We start from the raw sequence: 20,236 nt of genomic DNA, 5'->3' as shown, positions 1-20,236 counted from the left end.
TACTTCTGGGTCAGTGGAGTGAGTGGCAAACTGAGGGAGCTGTCAGTGATCGCAGAAACTCTTCTGGTTACTGTAGGGAAGCAGTGTGAGTAAAGAGAAGTAAAACTGGGCACTCCAACTCAAAAAGCTGCTTCTCACTATTTTAGTTACTGCAAGTTAGCTTTTAGCACCTCTAATTAGTGTGGCAGTTAAAAAAACACCACCAAAAAACCTTCACAAATGCTAAAAGCTGCGTCAGCCTTGTTTGGCTTTTAACTTTTCCTGAGGCTGAAGATCATCCACAAGACTTAGATGGAATATGTAGGATGTTGAAAGAGATCTAGAATTTTCTTGTGGACCAAGTCAGGCTGCTGTTTGCATTGAGACCTTCCTCCATGGCCTATGTTTAGGTGCTTAGAATGAGAGCAGTTTGTTATCTGGGCTGTAAAAGGCCCTGCTTAAATCCAGGAAAGAATTCACCTGCTTCTGTGTTTTTGATATTCCCTGTCCTGGTCCTTCTTCCTGCTCAACTGTAGGAATGAACTAGGTTTTGGTAATTTCTGAATCCAACACTGATCCCTGTCACTGAACTGCTTTGGTCTCATTTTTCATCAAATTTGCTAAGTCATTCCTTTTTTCAGGGGAAAAAGTCTGCTTGCCAATTCTGTCCTGCTTTCTAGCTATAATTAGAGGTGGAAACAGCTTGTTGGTAACTGCTGCATGATATTTAGAGGACCAGACTGCTTTAATCCCAGTGAGGAGCTGCCCTAAAGCATCAAAAGATGCTACTTTGGGAACTCAGTTGTGAGTCTGCAGGAAATGTCATGGAGGATCACCAAGACTCAGCCCTGAAAAGTTAAACTCTCTTGGAAGACAGGATTCAAGTGTGCCCAAGCTGTGCAAATCCATCAGCAGCCCCAGACAAGGCAAGTGGGGAACCAGGCCCAGGGTCTGTATTGGGACTCCAGCCAGGAGCAGAAGGGGACAGGACAAGGGTGGGGTGTACTAAACCAGGAGACAGGCACAGATCCAAGGTCCATCCTGGACACAGGCACAGCTCCAGGCCCTGGGCTGAGCTTAAATGGAGTTCCCAGTCATGGACTCTTGGGAGAAGTTGTGTGGGAACAGGTCCTGGCCAGGGCCATTAAGACCTTTTGGTGCCCTCAAGGCTCTGACAGCAGTAGCCTGTTCTCCCTCAGATCATTTTTCTGTCTTTTATTAATCTCATCTGAAAGGTTCAGTTTCCTAGATGTGCTCTAAATGAGGTTGAAAATTTGTATTTGCATTTTTTTCACTACTTATTATTGTACATTCTTTCTAATCAGTTGAATCCTAATTGCATGAAATGTCACTTCATTTCAGTTTGTCTAAATAAAATTGCATCTGGGCGAATAAATAAAGTTATAAAGAGCTGTAAACACTTTTTTGTTACTTCTGAAGGAACTTCTTTTTGGGTGTGTCTTATCACCCTGGGAAGTGCCCCAGAACTTTCTAGAGTCCAGAATCTTCTAGATGTGGCAGCCATCTCTGCTGGTTTGTGTCAGTGTAAATCTGGGACCTTCCTGCAGTTAGGAGGAAGCCAGATGGAGCTGCTTTCCCATGGAAAAGCACTCAGGCAGTGTCTGGAGTAACCCAGCAGCCTCTGCTTTGAGTTTCCTGAGAGTCCATACTGCAGTGAATTAATCCACAGGACAGCTCAGGAAATTCTTACTCCAGTGAGATTCAGGAGTTACAAGAGCACAAACATTTAATCTTGTGTGCCAGATTGCTTTTTATGTGGCAATGTTCTGAATTCTTCAAATTCCTTCAGCATTTTCTTTCCCAACTCAGTCTTCTTCTTTTTTTCTGGACATGAGTTGATATGGAATCTAGCCTGCATCCCAACTGATGTTAGTGGTGGTAGTTTCTCTGATTTTAAGGAAGGAACAGGATCAGTCCTTACACTTGGAAATTCACAAGATGTCCTGGAACCTGTAACTCCAGAACAGATAAACTGCCTTTACCGCTCTCCCATCACTACCTTTCTGACAGAATGTAATTTTCAGTTTAGGACAAAAAAAAACCAAAAATATATATCACCTCTTAGTTTTGTAAATGCAGAGACTCCTGAGTGAAAGCAGTCAGATTTTGGAGTTCAGTCCTGAGCAGTTCACTGCTGGTGCTTGGAGCCTGTGGGGAAGGGCAGATGCTGCTCTGTGCTTGCCCTGGCTCAGGTGCTGCACATACTTTGGGTCGACACCAACTATTGTTTGCCTGGCAGGTTCCAGCTGTGTGCACTGGGGATGGGGTGGTGTTGAGCAGGGAGCCTCAGGGGAGGTGGGAATGTCCTCTGCATTTTGTGCTCCATCTTGTGGCGACACGTGCTCCCTTTGCAGCTGGTCTGGCTGTGCAAATTCCACTTGCTTGTCTCAGCTCCAGCTGTTTCTTCTCACTGGAAAGTTTGAATCTGCCTTAGGAATGGAGCTCTCTGCTACGAAGAGAATAGAGGGGCTGGATAATATGTTTGAAATCCTGCAGGAAGGGAAAAATCAAACCTTTTATTTTAGTACTGCTGTTCTAGAACATATTTTGTGTGATAAAAGCAGCAGCTTGTAACAAGATGAAATTTGAATGGGGATTTTAGGAAAGGAAGGAATAGCTGTGGCCTGAGATCTGTGGAATTCTGTGGACAGTATATCTGACAGTTATGCTAAAGAATTTAAACCAAAGATCCCTAATGATGCTAAATGTAATAACAGAGACACTAAGTAAGAGTGCTGCCTTAACTGCCACTCATTGCCATGCTTGTGACTAAAAGGCTTTGGTTTAAATCTTCACAGCTGCTCAGCAAAGGCAGTGTTGTAGAGTAACTGTGATACTCCAATTAAAAATAAAAGCATAGTTCTATATTTTGCCAGTCATATTTGATGTTATATATTGATTTGTCTGCTCTCTTTTCTCAGCTTGTTATTTACATGTTTTGAAAAAAAATTTTAATTACTTTCCTTCTGTTACTGTCTCCAGCTCACACTAGCCGATGGGATTTTCTAAAAAATATTTTTCAGGTATCCAAAACTGACCCCTCACCAAAGAGAGAGATGCCCACCATGATTCTTTTCAACGTGGTGTTTGCCCTAAGGGTAAGGACTGTCTCCATTCCATCTGACAGTGGGATGTGCCTTGCATGCATGAGACGATGCAGTAGGCTCACACTCCAGGCTTGTTTTGTGATTAATGGCCAGTGTTTGAAAGCTGCCTTCTCTCAGCAGTGAGGTCACTGTAAAGGGAGAGTGCCAGGGAGCAGCAGCTGAGCAGCTAAATGAGAAGAAGGTACAAGTGAAGAATAATGAGGTTTCAATGCTCAGCAAAAACCTAGAACAAATACGTAGTTTCTGCCTGGAATTTTTTTCAGGCATCCTCTATTAACTAGATGCTGGTTTTAAGGGATCCTGGCTTGGCTAATTAGGTGTGTAAAGCCCTAGAAATTTCATTATGTTCAAGCATTACTTGATTTCTGAGCTCTGGCTTTCTTTTCCCAGTCCACAGGTTGTTTAAAAATAAAAGAGGGAGCTGGAATAGTCATCTTTGTGGAAATGGTTGATTTGTGCTCAACTGGATGTAATGTCATAATTTTTAAACCTCCAGCTCCCTGCTTGTGAAAGGATTTTTTTTTCCTTTTAGCACTAGTACTTTTCTTACCACTGGCTTTGCAGTGGTGACATGGACATGGCCCGAGCCTGCATGGCTTGTCCTCAGATGAGGAGCAAGGTTTCACACAGGACAAGTACCTGAATCAAGTCAGAAATTGTTTACAGAGCTCTGCTGGGAGTCCAATGTTCCTGTGCTTTAGGACACTCCTGGGTCAGGGAGTGCTGAATTTGCAATGGAGGAGTTGATTTGAGATTTCACATGTTAAGAGATGTGGTTTTGGTGATTTGTTAAAGCCCTGTGCTTTGCTTGCAGGGAAGTGTGTGTAGATGCACCTGCAGACACACACATTGATGATGCACACTGAGCCGTGTGGCAGCAGAAGTGTTGAAACCAATGCTCCTTCATTCACTGTGAAGACTAGCCCACATTTTTCTGGAATCTAATTTCTAGTGCTTCTAGGAGAAACTTGCTTTCTTTGCCCTTCAGCCATGAGATGGTACTGATGTTATTGTGTGTGTGATGCAGCACAAAATCCACTTGGCAAATGAGACACTCTTAGTTCACAGGGAGCAGTCAGGTTTCTGGACAGTGTTGGGCAAGAAGCAAGTGGAAATTTTTTCCTGGGATGGAGCAGTGCAGTGCAGGAGGTGGGTGGAGGCCCTCAGAGATAAAGATGAGTGTCCATCTGCAGTGGGCAGACAGAGCAGGCAAAGGCCCAAGTGTGATAATCAGCACTGATCCTGCTGTGTTTGAGCTTCAGGGCTACCAACGTGGCGTGACTCAGCAAGAACAGCAGAGTCAAAAAACTGATGAGTCACGGTTTGCTGGTTTCTGTGCCAAGTGGTCACTTGCCAGAACTTTAAATTCTTTTAAATGTCTTAACAAACATGAAGCAGCTGCTGACTCATGCTGGAGCTAGTGAATTCCCCCTCACCCCCCTTGGCAGCTGTACTGATGTGATAGATTTTTCCAGCACTTTCTTTCTGGGACTTTCATAAATGCAGCAATAAGCTATATTTGTGAATTTTTTGGGAGCATAGATCCAAATTAATACAGATTTGGGATGAAAATATTGGTCGTGAGCTGGTAATTGTTACCTAGTTACTGCCTTGTCAGTACATAGGACAAACACCAGTGTGGCAACACGGAGTTAGTGGGACATGTTAAAGGCACTGCAGCCCTTGTGCTGCCACTGAGTTTAACCTGAACATCAGGATATTCTGCCTTTTCAAAAAGCTTGATACTGTCTTGTCTCACTGTGTGAAGTTGAGATCTTTGCTCTCTGCTGGTAGAAGGCCTGTTAACAACTGGAAAAACAACCCAGCTAGAGCTATCCCTCTCCAGGTGTGGTGTTCCTTTCACGCACTTAGACGAGCTTGAAAATCCAAATTACATTTGGACACCTCCGAGATTCTGCTTGGTTGCGGGTAGAGAAAATTCTGTTCATTTCCAGTTGAGAGGCAGATTGTTGGTCTCAGTGGGAAACCATTTGCCTGTTCCCCATTGTGGCTGTCGTTGCATGGCTCAGAGGCTGCTGGTGCTCCCCGCAGGCCAACGCGGACCCGTCGGTGATCAGCTGCCTGCACAACCTGTCGCGCAGGATCGCCATCGTCCTGCAGCACGAGGAGCGCCGCTGCCAGTACCTCACCCGCGAGGCCAAGCTCATCCTGGCCATCCAGGACGAGGTGTCAGCCATGGCAGAGAGTGAGTGCTTTCAGCAGCAGGGGCTCTGAACAGGAACGCTCTTCCAGGGAGGTGCTGGTTGTGCCTTCTTGCTTCTCTCGTGCCCGGGATCACTGTGAACAAGTTTTGGTGCTCTGTAGCATTCTGGGAGCTTTTCCCTGCATTTTGCCTCAGCCAAGTTCACTATCCCTGTGCAGAGATGTGAGTTTTAGAGGTGTGTGGTGGCCTTCACAGGGGTCCCAGGATGAGGGAAGAGACAAGAATGACTCTATGTTTTGACTCTATGTTTCAGAAGGCTTGATTTATTGTTTTATGTTATATATTATACTAAAACTATACTAAAAGAATAGAAGAAAGGATTTCATCAGAAGGCTAGCTAAGAATAGAAAAAGAGTGATAATAAAGGCTTGTGACTGACCAAGACAGTCTGAACAGCTGGACTGTGATTGGCCATTAATTAAAAACAACCCCATGAGACCAATCAAAGATGCACCTGTTGCATTTTCCAGCAGCAGATAACCATTGTTTACATTTTGTTCCTGAGGCCTCTCAGCTTCTCAGGAGAAAACATCCTAAGGAAAGGATTTTTCATAAAACATGTCTGTGACAGAGGTGAAGTAATTTCTTTGATTTCTTTGCTAGCTAAGTTCAGCACAATCCCTGGAGACTGTGCCCTGAGCCATCATGTTTGCCTCTCCCTGTCAGGCTGACATGGAAGAGCTCCTGTGTGGCCTGCTTCACCCAACCTAGAGCAAGTTTTGCCTGCTTTAATGCTGTCTGCTGGGTCACCAGGCTCCTTATGTGGAAGCTTCACTCTTATATGATGTTACCCAGCTAGCAAACAGTTACAGAGCATTTTTATAGTACTTGGAAAATGCTCTGTAACTGTAATGCTCATAACAATATGTACTATTTAAGGTGAACTCTGACAGTGATGCATTATCTCGCTGCAAGCATTAAAAATTAAAGCTAACAGCTAGAAAAACAAAGCATTGAAAGTCATCATTTGTCAAATTTGGTTACATGGGCTTAACTGAGTTGAGGTTTAGCAGAAGTTGGCAATAATTCACTATTATCATCTTAATGTGTAACTTGAGTTATTGTAAAAGATTTGAAAGATAATTGTAGATTAAAATGATACAAATTGTGTCCTTAAGATACAGGTCGATACCCAGTGGGGGAAGAGGAAACTCTTTGATTTGAAGTCAGTTATTTGTTTTCTTGTTTTGAATCTTTCCATAGCCACAGAAGGGCCCCAGTCACCTTTTCATCACATCCTACCCAAGTGCAAACTGGCCAGAGATCTCAAAGAGACATATGACAGGTAAGTTGGATTTTAGCCTTTCAGTCTTGGCTCATAGTATGCTGTTTCTCATTGAAATCTCTTGGCTTGGTTCCTAAGGATATTATCCACTTCCTTATGCTGTTAATCATTGGGGTTTGGGTTTTAAACCAGGCAGAGCAATGTGAAGCCTGGAAGTCAGGTGAAATGTTTGCAGAACTGCTATCCTAATCATTACCTTGGTTTGTCTTTGTTGTCCTGTTCTTAAAAGCTGATGATGCCTGTCACAGCTTTAAGAATTATTATTTTCTTCCTTAGCACAGGGCCACCTATTGACAAGTGAAGTGTAGAACTGACCAGTGCCATAACAGAGGCATCACAGCACTGAGGGAGTGCTGTAAACCTGCAGCTAAGGGGAAAGCGCTGCAGGAGCACTGATGGCAAGTCAGGCACTGCCCTGGCCCCATTTGTGCATGTCTGGACAGCAAATTTGGATGAGATGCTGAGACTTCCAGCAGAATGGAAAGTGTAACATGCTGTGTCTTGACTGGGTTAGTAGTTCTAGCAAAGGTTTCAAAGCAGTGTGGGGCTGTTGTTGAGCTTTAGCAGGAACCTGTGCTTGTCAGTGCTGCCTCCTGGGGCCCAGAGGCTCCTGCAGCCAGGATTGTGCTTGGGGAAGGGCCTGGACAGAGGGACACAGAACCTCTGTGTGGGAGAAAAGATGCTGTGCCCCTTGCTTGAGGTGCTTGTCAGGGATTCAGGGAATCAGGCTGGATTTCCTCAGGGAACCCTTTATCCTGCCTGGGTTGTGACTTCTCATGTACAGAGGGGATCAGAGCCCTGTAAGGTAAAGCACTGGGAGGCTAAATAATATCATAGGGCATCAGAAACTTCTGCTAAGCTGCTCTTTGTGTTCCAGACCTGTGAATTTCATCTTGTTTGAAGAAATGTTGTATGTGGTTACACACACCTTGCACAAAACATAAGTACTAAAGTTTAAGTACTAAACTCCTAAGTAAGGCAGTTTTTATGCAGCCTGTAATTCTAATATTCCAATTATATTTTTCTCTTCCTCTAGGGCTGTGTATTTATGACTGGGCAAACCCTAATCATGTTTCCAAATATTTTAGGGGCACAGTGACATCTTGTGGCATGTAGCTGTGACTGTAGGAATACAGAGCTCATGGACTGTGCTGATGTGAGCCTTCCCAGAGATAAGGCGGAATAAACAGACCATGGAAAAATGCACTTTGGTGCTGCCCCCAGCTGTAAAACAAGGCAGTTTCTCCCTCATTTAGGCATTGTGAGTGGGGAAGAAGTGGTGCAAGTTGGATTTTGACACTTTTGTATGACACTGTCAAAAGCAAATGTAAGACCTTTTTGGTGTTGGTAAAGAATCTGAAGTGCCTGGGTGCTTGATTGGAAAGTTGTACTTGAAAAGGAGCTGACGGTGTTGTTGAGTGATAAGGAAATGTTCTGCAGGGCTTTTCTATTAATACTTCATATGAGAGCATAGGAAATATGCTTGTTATACCTGCAGTCAGATCAGCTGAGAGGAGCTGCAGCACCTTGCCAGGCAGGCATAGATTTAAAATTATTTTTTAGTAAGGTAGAAAAAGAGTTCTAGAAATACAATTTTCTGAATTAATTATTCCTGTGTGGCAGCAGCTCTGGAGTGAAGTCTGTGTGGTCTGTGAAGTGAGGGTTAGTCATAAGTGACATGGGGTTACAAAAAAAGCCGGATAGACAAGAATGCATGAAATAAGTCTTGTCTGTAAGATAGGCACCAATCCTGCTCACAGTTGTAAAACTCTTGCTGTAATGAATATTTTATCCAGTTTGGACATCACATTTCAAGAGGGATTTAGGCCACCTAGAGAGTGTGGAGGAGTGTGAATGACCTCAGAGGGAAGATGGAAAGGTTTGCTCTGTTGCTTTTAGAGGAGAAGGGAGTGCTGGGAAGGGTAAACCTTCGGATGCATGCAGTGACAAAGTGCTGTTCTAAATTTACAGAGACTTCTGGCATAGCCTTTGGGTGTGGGAGAACAGCCAGTGGAGTGGAGAGAGCACTTTGAATTGCAGATGGAGCCCAGCTCTCTGTTTGAGATTTGCTCCAGCCAGCATTTCCAAGTGCCTGCTGATTTCTGCAATTCCAGCCCAATTTCCAGGGTTGCTCCAGAGGTGCTGTCGAGCCCTTGGCTTCCTGTAGATGGTGCTGAGGTATCTCAGGCAAGACCCAGCATGTCCCTGAGCAAGTTGGTTTGTGCAAAACCACAAGTAGAAGAATATTTCTGTTGTTCAAAGTGTTCCTTGGTTTTGAATGAGATGCCTGTGTTCCATAAGGCAGGATCAGTACCCAGAACATCTTGACTAGCAATGGAGTGGGATTACACTGACAGCTCAGAGCCTTTCAGCTTCTACTTCCTGGGACATTTTGTCTCTAATGGAGAGAACTAGAATGTTTCTTTTTGATTAATTCAGAAAATTGAGAGTCTTCATTCATCTTGTCCTCAAACTGAAGCATTGTGTGGAACAGTAAGCAATGGTTTCTAGGCTCAAGAAATTTTTCAGGACTTCAGTGCTGAAAAACTTATTGGTGTTACAATATGTATCTTTTTAAAGGAGCTTTCAAATAGTTTTATCTGCAACTGTAGATAATATGTGAGCTTGATAGTTACTAACTGCCTGTCTGGTTCTAGCAAACTTCTCTTAGCTTTGCATTGGAATAAAAGTGAAAGTATGGAGAGGTTTTTGGGGAGGTTTAGATTGTTTGTATCTTCTTTTTTGTACAGAAAGAGCCTTTATAAATTTTTAGCCTAGTGGGACTCAACTGTGTGGTAGATCTAGCCCATCTCAGCTCAGGGAATAATTCTGTGAGACTTAAATGTTATTTCTGTGGCTGTGCTGTAAAATATAATCTAACTAGAGTTATTTATCAAAGGACAGCCCTTTGTCCTTTATGAGGAAATGTGAAATCATTTCAAAGCTCTGAGTAGTCACAACCTCTAGGAAAAACAAACTCCAAAGCTACGAGCTCACCTTCACCACACTCAATAAGATGTGGTTAATTTCTGATATAAACAGGACAGATGTGATATGAGGTGTGTATATGTAAAAATTCATAACTCTTTTATAAATGTGAAGTGGGATTTCTTTGTTTTGCCAGCACTTATGGAAAAGGCTGCAGTTCTGGGAGATGCTGGCAAAATTTCATGTTCTCATTTTGGGGTGGTAGCTCACAGCTCAGGACACAGCAGAATAGAGCAGAAGAGCAGTGATAGTCCCTAAAATATTCCCCAGCTTCCTGCAGCTCTGGAGGGGTTTCTGTACATTCAGCAGCTTTCAGCTGATCTCACTTCCCAGAATTAGCACACAGTCCTGTGAGCCAGAGTAAATATTGAACAACCACAGCATCCTCTGATAAGGAGGTCCATGTTTTAACTACTTTTTGTGTTTCTTTCTATTTCTTCTGAACTTTGCTCCTTCTTGTAGCATGAGATGTCTCATGGGCCTTGTGATGGAGAGACATTAAACAGCTTTTTCCTGTTTGCCTCTCCCTGTCTCAGTTTTAAACTCTGTTATCTGATCATCCTGATCCTTGGCCATGTATCCCTCAAATCACTGATCAGGTGTTACCAACCAGAGATTTTAAAAAAAGTGTTGAAAATAAAGTTTTTATGGAATAAAATGTCTTGGAGGGTTTAATACCCTATTGCCTGAATGTTTGTGTCTATACTGGGGACATAATTTAACTCTGCTGTCTGGCCAAGGGCAGTTGCAAGTGTTGCTGCTGGAGGGTGCAGCTTGCTCCTTGTCAAATTACAGACACTTAATTATTTTCCATCCAAGGAGGGGCAGGTGAAGGAGAAATTGTGTTCATAAAGCTATAATGAAGGCTGGAAATTGTACAGCTGAATGCAAATGCAGAAGAATAAAATTAAGATCCAGATCAGAACCGAAAATCTGGTTTTCTTGTTGTCTTTAAGTCTAGGCTCTTGTTGTGTAGCGCGGTGCAGACAAAATTATGCTGTGGAGAGTGTAATTATGTAATTAAACCTTTTGCCTTAGTGCACTTGGACCAAACAATGAAAGGAACCAACTGGATCTTTGTCTGAATGTTAAACTCTGCAGGGGAAATGTCCCTGCAAGTGTTTCATGCTTTCATGTATCTCTGCTGCTCTTGGGTAACCTGTTTTTACAACCCCAAGAGCTTTCAGGTGGTCTCTGAACTCACTTGTCCCATTCCTTTATTGGCATGATTCCCCTTGAGAGGATTTGGCCTGGGAGATGGTGTGGATAACCACAGCTTCAGCCCTTTCCCTGATGGATTTTGAGGGAATCCAGCTTCATCTGTTTGTGGTGGGATAAGCAGTGTTACTGGAGCTGCAGCATTTAATGAACTAAACCAGAGGTGTTGGTGCTTTACATGTTCCTTCAGGGCTGGGAGCCTCTGAGCAGACCAGAGCTGGTGGGGCCAGAGAGACACTGGATTCACCCTCTCAGTGCCTTTTAAAAAGAGGAAAACACACAGTATCTGCTCCATTTGCAGCTTGAAAAATCAGCATTTGCCAGAGTTCCATGCAAGATTTGAGAGCAAAACCTTTTGAGAAGTGTTGTCTGCAGTGAGATGTTCCCAATGAGTCTGATCATGTGCGAGGTGGGAGGGGATGCTGTTTGCTCCTCACCACTCTGTTGTGGTTTGGTGAGTAGTTGCACCAGCAGCCAAAGCTACCCAATGTTTTTGTTTAAAGCTGAAATTTCTCCTCTCTCCAAACCCTCTACACAGCCAGATGAGCTTGAAAAAGAGCATGTTAGTTTGTGACCTGCAGTTGAATGCTGGTTATAAATGGTTAAATCACCACATAAAGACTTTTCCAGAAGTGTATTTGCTCCTGGCCTGTTCCTGGCATGTTTTTTAATCTGTTTTGTGTAGAGGGGGAAAATTCATGGCAGTTATTGACATAGAAGTCAAATTGCAAGTCTCAACACACTTTGAATTTAAAATTCAGGCTGGAATTTTCAGAGTGCAAACTTTGAAATTTGATTTTAAACCAAAAAGCTTTCTTTGGGAAGAAAGTTTAAAATTAAAAGGCATTGACAAATTCAGTTCTCAGGTGTAGAGCTTGAGATTGATAAGTTTATGTGTTCCTAACTCATGGAAAGGTGTGGTGGGCCTTGCTGCTTCCTCCCAGCACAGCTGTTCCCAGGCCAGCATCCCCTGCCTGTGGAAAGGGAATATTGGTAAGGGTTTGCAGGGTGGTGCTGCCTTAGCTCCTTATGGTACATTCCCCATTTTAAGTAAATATAGTTCCCTCCTGAAGTGGATTCCACCTCTTGTCTAGATTTGCAGACTCTGTAAAAGCACCTGAATGATGATCCTGGCTCTAATCTCCAGCTTTTCTGTTTTTTTTTTTTTTTTTTTTTCAGTAAAAGAGGCTTATTGTTGCTTTCAGGCTGAGTGCCAGGGTTTGACTTTATTGTCTTTATTATTCCTGGGACATCCCTTGCTTCCACTCCAGTCCTGTTGTCTGGAGTCAGCTGAAGGGCTTAGCTCAGTCCTTGTGGTTTCCTAGAGTGAAGAAACCATGTAACAGACACATTTATGATTTCATGTCACAAGCAGGAACAGGTTAGTAAGGAAACAAACAACCTAAGCAGAGCACAGGGAGGCTGTTATTGTGGAAATGTGCTGCTTGGAACAGCCCTTGCCCAGTACAGACATCCTCTTTTCTTTTTGCTTGGAGGGGAAGATGGAAATTTGAGGTGAAAACAGTGTGCCCAGTTCATCTTTGCAGCTTTGGTCTAGTGAATTTTCCTTTGCCTTGCAGTAGATCTTGAATAAACTTCTTTAACTTGAGACACTGCTGCAATGTTAAGGGCAGAGGAGCAGAAGGTCAGTGGTGAAGTCTTTCAAATCTCCCTAAAATGCTCTAGGGGATGGTGCTCTGTATGTCCAGCTGGGGGGGCCTTGCAGGAGTCAGCTGGTCCTCAGCCAGCCTGGGGACAGGACAGGGTGCATTCAGTCTTTTCCTGTCCTGATTTCTGGGTGACCCTGGACCAGAGTTTTCATTTGTGATTGAGGGTAAATGCTGTATGGATTGATTGCCTTCCTGTTTTAGTCTCTGCACGACAGGGGTGGTTCGTTTGCACATCAACAACTGGCTGGAAGTGAGTTTCTGCCTTCCTCACAAAATCCACTACGTTGCCACCAGCTTCATACCCCCAGAAGCAATCGAGAGAAGTTTGAAATCCATCAGGTAAGAGCAAGCTCTGCCCCTCAGAGTGTGGCCAGTCCTTGCTCCTGTTCCAAGGGTGGTGCTGCAGATGTCTGAGGAGGCTCAGGCAGGGGCATGGTGTGACTGGGCTGTGGAGGAGGGGAGCCCTGGGCTCAGACAGGACTCTCAGAATCTCACAGAATCACAGAATCACACAGAATCACACAGAATCACACAATAATGAGGTTGGAAGAGACCTCTAAGATCATCGAGTCCAACCTGTGCCCCAACACCTCAACCAGACCATAGCACCAAGTGCCATGGCCAGTCTTTTTTTAAACACATCCAGAGATGGTGATTCTACCACCTCCCTGGGAAGAGCATTCCAGTACTTTATTATTCTTTCCTGAAAAATTTCTTCCGAATATCCAACCTATACCTTCCCTGACATAGCTTGAGCCTGTGTCCTCTGGTTCTGTCAGTGCTGCCCAGTGGCAGAGACCAACCCCACCTGTCTGCAGCCTCCCTTCAGGAAGGTGTAGAGAGCAATAAGGTCACCTCTGAGCCTCCTCTTCTCCAGGCTAAACAGCCCCAGCTCCTTCAAACATTCCTCACAGGGTTTGTGTTCCCAGCCCCTTACCAGCACTGTTGCCTCCTCTGGATGTGCTCGAGCATCTCAACATCCTTCCCAAACTGAGGGGCCAGAACTGGACACAGCACTCAAGGTGTGGCCTCACCAGTGCTGAGTACAGGGGCAGAATGACCTCCCTGCTCCTGCTGGCCACACTATTCCTGATCCAGGCCAGGAGCCATTGGCCCTCTTGGCCCCCAGGGCACACTGCTGGCTCATATTCAACCGGCTGTCAACCAGCACCCCCAGATCCCTTTCCCCTGAGCACTGTCCAGTCACACTGTCCCCAGCTTGTCCCTGGAGCTGCTGCTCTGGCTCTGTGGTGCTGCTGGATTCATGGTGGTTGGAAGCCACAGCCTTGGTGTTCTCTTTAGGTGTTTGTACTGAGGGGATGCTGCAAGAGTGGCCTGCACTGTTTGGAGCCAGGAATTGTGTGTTCATTTTAATCCGTTGGCCCAGAAGTAATTCTGCTTTTGGAAGAAAGAGAGCCCAGGTCCTGTGATGCCTTATTTCCTGTGTTTGTTTACCTGCAAAAGTAATTAACTTCTGCTTTCTTCCTTTCTTCTGCTCCATTCTGTATTTCAGTATTGCAGATGAGCAGTTTTCAGATTTGTTCTCAATTGTGTGCCAATGCAGTGCAGTCTTTTTTCCTTTGTCACTGGGGTATCCAGTTACCATATAACTCTCTGTCTCCTTTTCACAGGGAGCCTCTTATGCTGTACATAAAAATAAGCTGATTTTGAACCCAGTTAGAGCAAAAGGATGATATTAGAAATTCTTTTTTTACCATTACATTGACCCCAGGTATCGTGGTGTAGAAATAACAAAGCCTTCAGGAAAAGCTGCAGTTTACTGTGCAAATGTATTCTATTTTTCTGCAGGCCTTACCATGCCTTATTACTTTTAAATGATGAGAAGTCATTGCTTAATGAGCTCCCGTTGGACTGCTCTCCTGCCCTGGTGAGAGTAATTAAAACTACCTCTGCTGTGAAGAATTTGCAGCAACTGGCTCAAGATGCTGACTTGGCATTGCTGCAGGTATGGGGAGCTGTCAGCAGCTGCTGAGAGCTTTTTAAATCACGAGGTGTTTTCTCCTGTGTGCCCCTGGGCTTGTGTGGGGCAGGAGCATGGCAGCTCCTGGTGTGAGCAGAGCAGGGAGAAGGTACCAGCCCTGGAGCCTGGGGAAAGGCTGGAGAAACAAAGGGCAGGGGTGCAGGGACAGTGCTGGGCAGCCCTGCAGCCAAGCCTGTCTCAGATGGGAGTCCCCACCCCAGGGCTCTCTGGTCCCCATCCCCAAGTGTCTCTAGTCCCCATCCCAGGGCTGTCTGGTCCCCATCCCCAGGTGTCTCTATTCTCCATCCCAGGTGTCTCTAGTCCCCATCCCCAGGTGTCTCTAGTCCCCATCCAGGGGATCTCTAGTCCCCATCCTGGGGTCTCTGGTCCCCATCCTGAAGTCTCTGGTCCTCAACACTGCTCAGGACAAGTCCATTAAAGCAGGCTGATGAAAAACTTCTCTTCAAATTGTGAGCACCTCATTGTGAGGGCTGCCTCCCACAGCCTCTCTGGTCCAGCACCTGACCAGCATCAGAGTGAAACCTTTCCCCTTGTCTAAGGGGAATTTCCCATTGTTCTCCTTGTCAGGACCTGTCCCTGTGTCCCTCTGAGGACAGTGGCTCTGTCTGCTCTGTGTCTCCTGTTTGGTAGTTAAAACCAGAGCAGGTTGTATTCCTGACTGACACCACAGGGGCCTGTCTTGGTCCTGCCACAGTGATGTCTACATGCAAATGAAGCACCCAAAATGCAGGTGCAGGTTTACAGCTGCCATGGCCAAGTACCCCTGGAGCTGCCAAGATCTTTTCTACCAAAGACTTGTGAATGCCTGAACAAACCTTCCCATCCATTTCCCTTAGTCCATTAGTGCACAGACTTGGCATTCATGGGAAGAAGATTTATTTTAGGCTTGGGCACAGATTTTGAGCCAGTGTCCCCAAGCTAGCAGCTCTTTCCAAATGCCCTTCCAGTAGTGACGACCAGCTCTCAAATCTGAATTGCTGGAGGTGACGTGATGAGCCCTTGGAAAGGGAAGTTTGTGCCAGTGGAGGGATGAGACTCTGGCTCTCACATGAGTTGTGAGGCCACTGAGAGACCCCTGTGGATGACTGTGATCATTTGGGATGATCACATGAGCTGATCCCAGAGAGGGAAGGGCTGCTCCATGCTCCTAAGGGTCGATCCAGACCCAGGGGCACAACCTGTGCTCTGTGTGACAGGGGAAACACAGCTCATCATCACATGTTCTCCTGGTCATAGGGCAGTGCCTCCTCCCGTTCCAAGGGAAAGGTCCTGCTTTGTAATAAAACTCCAGGTCTGCCTGCAGTGGTCTGTGGTGTTACTTGGCTATGGGATGAACTCTGGAAATTCCCTACTGCTTCTGTAGTTTTGTTCTCCACAAAAAAGCACAGCTAAATGCATCTAATGATACAGGCTGGATTTTATGTCTTGTAGACACTATTTATGTGGCTTTTCCAGAGCCATTAGCAACCACTGACTTGTTTAACACATTAAAATACTTTATGTAGCTCATTACTGAAATACCTCCGTGCAGTAAAAGGCAGTGTTGGTTTCCTTTATGTTTCTGTCATAGTAGAAGCTGATTCTTTTGTTTCATTTTTCATGTATAACACAATGCATTTTGTGCATAAAGAAAAATAGTTTTTGGGGGCATGAAAAGAAACTTAACTTGTATTGATACAGTTTGGAGGAATTCCTTTGAGGCAGGAAATACTAAGTTGCTTAGAAATGTGAAGTGAATCTCTGGAAATTCATAACCTTGTCAAATGCTTTTTGATCTGCCACATGTTATATTAAACCATGAATTTATTCTGAAGGCTGGGTGAAAGGATGGAACATTTTTCTTTCATTTCAACTCAAATGAGACTTTTTTTGTTGTTGTATGTATGCAAGGCTTGCTGACAGTTTGTATATTGATTTTGCTCCCCTAATTTTTCCCTGTTTTCTCAATACAGGTTTTCCAGCTTGCAGCACATCTTGTTTACTGGGGCAAAGCAATTATTATTTATCCTCTTTGTGAAAACAATGTCTACATGCTTTCTCCAAATGCCAGTGTCTGCCTGTAAGTAGAAGGAAGATGTGTTGGTGGCAGCACAGGGCTGAGGAGTGCAGATGCACTTTCCTTCCCTGACTGGATACAGACTGGGATCTTCATGGATTTGAGACTGTGCAAAACACAAACCATTACATGAGCCTGGACTTGCACAGCCAGTGTGGGCAGGGAGGAGCAGCAGAGCAGATCAATATTCCTCTGTGGTGCTGAGGGCCCTGGAAGCAATATTTACCCTGTGGAGCTGCTGTCAGTATTTTTAGTAGTCCTGCTCACTGAATATCCAATATGGGAACATTTACAAACTAAAATATTCACGATTAAATTAAAGGAGTGGTTTATAGAGCTCTCTGACATGAATCAATAGTAGCAAAAGTTGCCATTCTGTTGTTTCACATGCTGCCATTGCCTGCTGTGTGCCTTGTCACAGACAGAAGGCACCATGGCCATTGGGAGAGCAGGCAGAGCCACTGCAAGGAAGATGTGGAGGCATAGGAGGGTATTTTTGCTCTGCTGAAGATTGGCAGCCCTTCCTCTGTTAGATTTTGAGATGCTTTTAGACTCTGTGTTGGAACTCAGTTATAGGAAAATAGTTTTAAATCAAAACTTTGGTGATGGAAGTATAAAAATAGGGCTGGAAGGGACCTTGAGGTCATTCAGCAACAACTGTGCCTGTGTCAAATATGGCAGTGCTGTTCCTGAAGGCCTTTGGAGGTGGAAATGCCAAGACAGACACTTTTCCTGATATTTAACTTGTCTATCCTTCACTTCAGTCATATTTCTTGACCTGTCAGCATGGGGAGGGGGCACAGCCACATCTGCAGCTGCAGTTGGCACATTCAGAGGTTGTGTGTGTATCCTGCCCAGCCCTGCCCAGACTCTGTCCTTTTCACCAGAGACTGCACAGGTCTGGACTTTTTAGCACATTCATTTTTCTCCTCTGGATTCCCTCCACACCTTGAATGAAAGGCTGGAGCTGGATGTAAGGCTGAGGTGAAAGTGCATGAGCTCCTGGCTGCCTTCTGCAGGACACAACATGCCATCAACTATGCTTGGGGGTTTTCTAGATCACAGGGAATATCACACTGGGGAATTGGCACTTCTGCAGTGCCTAATGGGATCCCAGCTACCCTGAGCAGCACTGCAGAGCTGATCTGTGCCTTTGCCTCTCTGCTGCAGGTACTCTCCCCTGGCAGATGCCTTCTCCTGTCAGTTCCGGGGTCACAACCTGCCCTCCATGCTGGCCAAGTTCTCCCTGCCGGTGTCCCTGGCTGAGTTCAAGAACCCGCTGGCACCGCCTGTGCAGGAGGTGAGCTGGGCATGGGCCCCTTGTTCTGCTGCCCACAGGGATGGACTGCTCCTGGAGCACTCTTGGGCACTGCTGAGCACTGCTGGGCACTGCCCTGAGCTCCTTGTTCTGCTGCTCCTGGAGCACTGCTGGGCACTGCCCTGCTGTTCTGCTGCTCCTGGAGCACTGCTGGGCACTGCCCTGGGCTCCTTGGGCACTGCTGGGCACTGCCCTGGGCTTCTTGGGCACTGCTGGGCACTGCCCTGGGCTCCCTGTTCTGCTGCTCCTGGAGCACTGCTGGGCACTGCCCTGGGCTCCTTGGGCACTGCTGGGCACTGCCCTGGGCTCCCTGTCCCCACGAAATGCACTGGCTCAGGAACCTGCTGTTGCACATTTACAAGTTCCCAGTTACTGTGTTTCCAGCTTTATGATTTACTGTTTCATGTCCTCGTGCCAAAAAAGCTGTGGGGATGTTCAAGGTGAGAGGATTCTGAAAAAGCACAGTCCTAAAAGAAGTATTAGAATGGTTCTTTTCATGGTGTGATGTAGTAGGGAAAACTGAAACTCCATTTGGTCTGTCCCAAGCTGTTACCAATTGGTAGGGCTGAATCAAGTTTGTGGATTTCTCACAATCACATTTGATTTTATTCTATTCCATCTGCTCCAAGCTCACAATCTGTTTTTAAAAGCAATCTGTCTTAGTTTTGCTGTAAAAGTGGAATTGTTAAAAGGCTTTTGGAGGAAGTAGACTCAGCATGGGGTCAGCAGAAGTCCATGTGTCACTGCATTAGCTTCTGAGAGTAAAGATCTGTGTTAATAAAATATGGATTTGGGATTTGGGAGCTGTTTTGCTTGTGCATCGATCATGGCTCGTGGCATTTCTGGGAACTGGTGGAACACAGGAGGGAGCTCAATAATGTGAGGTCTCCTGGCTGACTGCTCTGTTCCCAGATGGAGGAGCCTGGACTGAGGCTGTGCCTCAGTGTGGCAAAGGAGGCCCAGGCAGAGTTCTTTGGTTGCCTTCTCCTGGTGTTTGTTTCTGGCCTTCAGACTAGGGTGCCTTGGTGGCTCCAAGGCTTTAGCCCCTGCTCACATTTAGAGATTGCCATCACCTGTGCACTCCAGCACTGCTGGGAGGGAAGCATTGGCTGTAATTACAGGTTCACAGAGATGGTGATCAGAGATAAAAATAAGTAATGATGTAGTTCTAATTCCAGTAGCATGTACTGGTCAGCTGCAACCTTGGGAGACAGGGGAAGAGCAGGACTCCACTCTAGTTACAGACAAATAAGTATCCTGAAAATTGAAGCTGAAGTCATAGCATTAATTTTATTATAGTTGCAGTAGCTTCAGGAGACATTCTCAGTAATCCTTTTAAAATTAAGTACTTGCCTTAATACTTCTCCTTCAATAGTTCTGCTTGTTCTCAGACATCCTACTTTTGTTTAAAATACATAAATAACGTCTGTCACTTACTGCTGCAGTTATGCCTTGAAACAAGGGTGCAATAAATGCTTACCAGAACACTTGAGCTGGAGTGCTCAAGTGTTTTTTAGAGTGTGTACCTTCCCCCTGCTGCTCACCTGTCTGTGGTGGGGTCCTAAGGATCACCAGCACAGCTTGCTTTCATCATCCTTTCAGCCTTATTGGAAGGATGGAGGATGATGCTGTGAAAAGTTGTGGCTTTTTGATAAAGCAAAGTGTGACAGTTCTTAGGGGAGTTTAGATTAGAGTGAGGTTTTATGTATTTTTGTATCAGTACATTTTCTTCTACTCTGATTTACCTATGTAGGACTTCTTGTGTTATTTTTTTCATTTTTCAGTCTTTTAAGAGATGTGACTTCAATCCCTGCCCTGAAGTGGTCAGGCTCCAGTTGTAATTACAAAAGATCTAATCAATACAGCAATTAATCTAATGAAATGTGGGTGGGTTTTTGTTCCACTGTGCTGTGATAAAAGATGATGTACTCTGAACTGTAAATATTGTCAAAATGTATTCGCTTTGCCTTTGAAAAAAATAGCAAAGGTGGGACTTCTCTCTGTAGTTTTGTTCTTTGTGTGCACAGGAGGGGATGTGAGGTTTTTTAGCTTTAAAGATTTCCAGTGGCTTTCTGTTATCTCGTGCTTTTCATCAGGCTGAGGGCACTGTTTGTGCTCCTGAAGGTCACTGTGCTGAGGGGCAGTGCTGTGGCAGGGGTGAATCTTCTGCAGAAACTGCTGTGGCCTCGTGGCATCCATGGCATCCATCCCATTTGATTCTTCTCTTAAGCAGGGGATTGGCTCCCTGCTTTTGGCATGTGCTTCTGGATGGGTAAAGAATACAGAAGGCATTAATAAAGCTCACTATAGGAAATAGGAGAGCTCTCAGAGCTCTTCCTGTTTTTATACAAAAATATTGCTTGATTTG

The 20,236-nt window shown here is 45.0% G+C and overlaps 1 protein-coding gene across 9 annotated transcripts in view; it reads left to right on the top strand.

Annotated features, from left to right (window-relative positions):
- Window positions 1-20,236, top strand: part of NPRL3 (NPR3 like, GATOR1 complex subunit) — a 43,012-nt gene that overhangs the window by 10,291 nt on the left and 12,485 nt on the right. For 5 of the 9 annotated variants that reach the window (XM_030958339.1, XM_030958340.1, XM_030958342.1 and 2 more), the window contains 7 exons: window positions 3,024-3,098; window positions 5,160-5,313; window positions 6,535-6,616; window positions 12,694-12,831; window positions 14,302-14,458; window positions 16,447-16,553; window positions 17,721-17,850. In XM_030958339.1, coding sequence (XP_030814199.1) covers window positions 3,024-3,098; window positions 5,160-5,313; window positions 6,535-6,616; window positions 12,694-12,831; window positions 14,302-14,458; window positions 16,447-16,553; window positions 17,721-17,850 — 843 coding nt within the window. Of the gene's footprint in view, window positions 1-620; window positions 906-3,023; window positions 3,099-5,159; window positions 5,314-6,534; window positions 6,617-12,693; window positions 12,832-14,301; window positions 14,459-16,446; window positions 16,554-17,720; window positions 17,851-20,236 lie in introns of all 9 variants that reach the window. The other 4 variants (XM_030958344.1, XM_030958345.1, XM_030958346.1 and 1 more) reach the window with 4 other exon arrangements.

This window comes from Camarhynchus parvulus, chromosome 14, assembly GCF_901933205.1.
Source record: "Camarhynchus parvulus chromosome 14, STF_HiC, whole genome shotgun sequence".
NCBI classification, from domain to species: Eukaryota; Metazoa; Chordata; class Aves; order Passeriformes; family Thraupidae; genus Camarhynchus; species Camarhynchus parvulus.
Note: the sequence above shows the minus strand (reverse complement) of the source record. Positions and strands in the feature narration are given on the sequence as shown.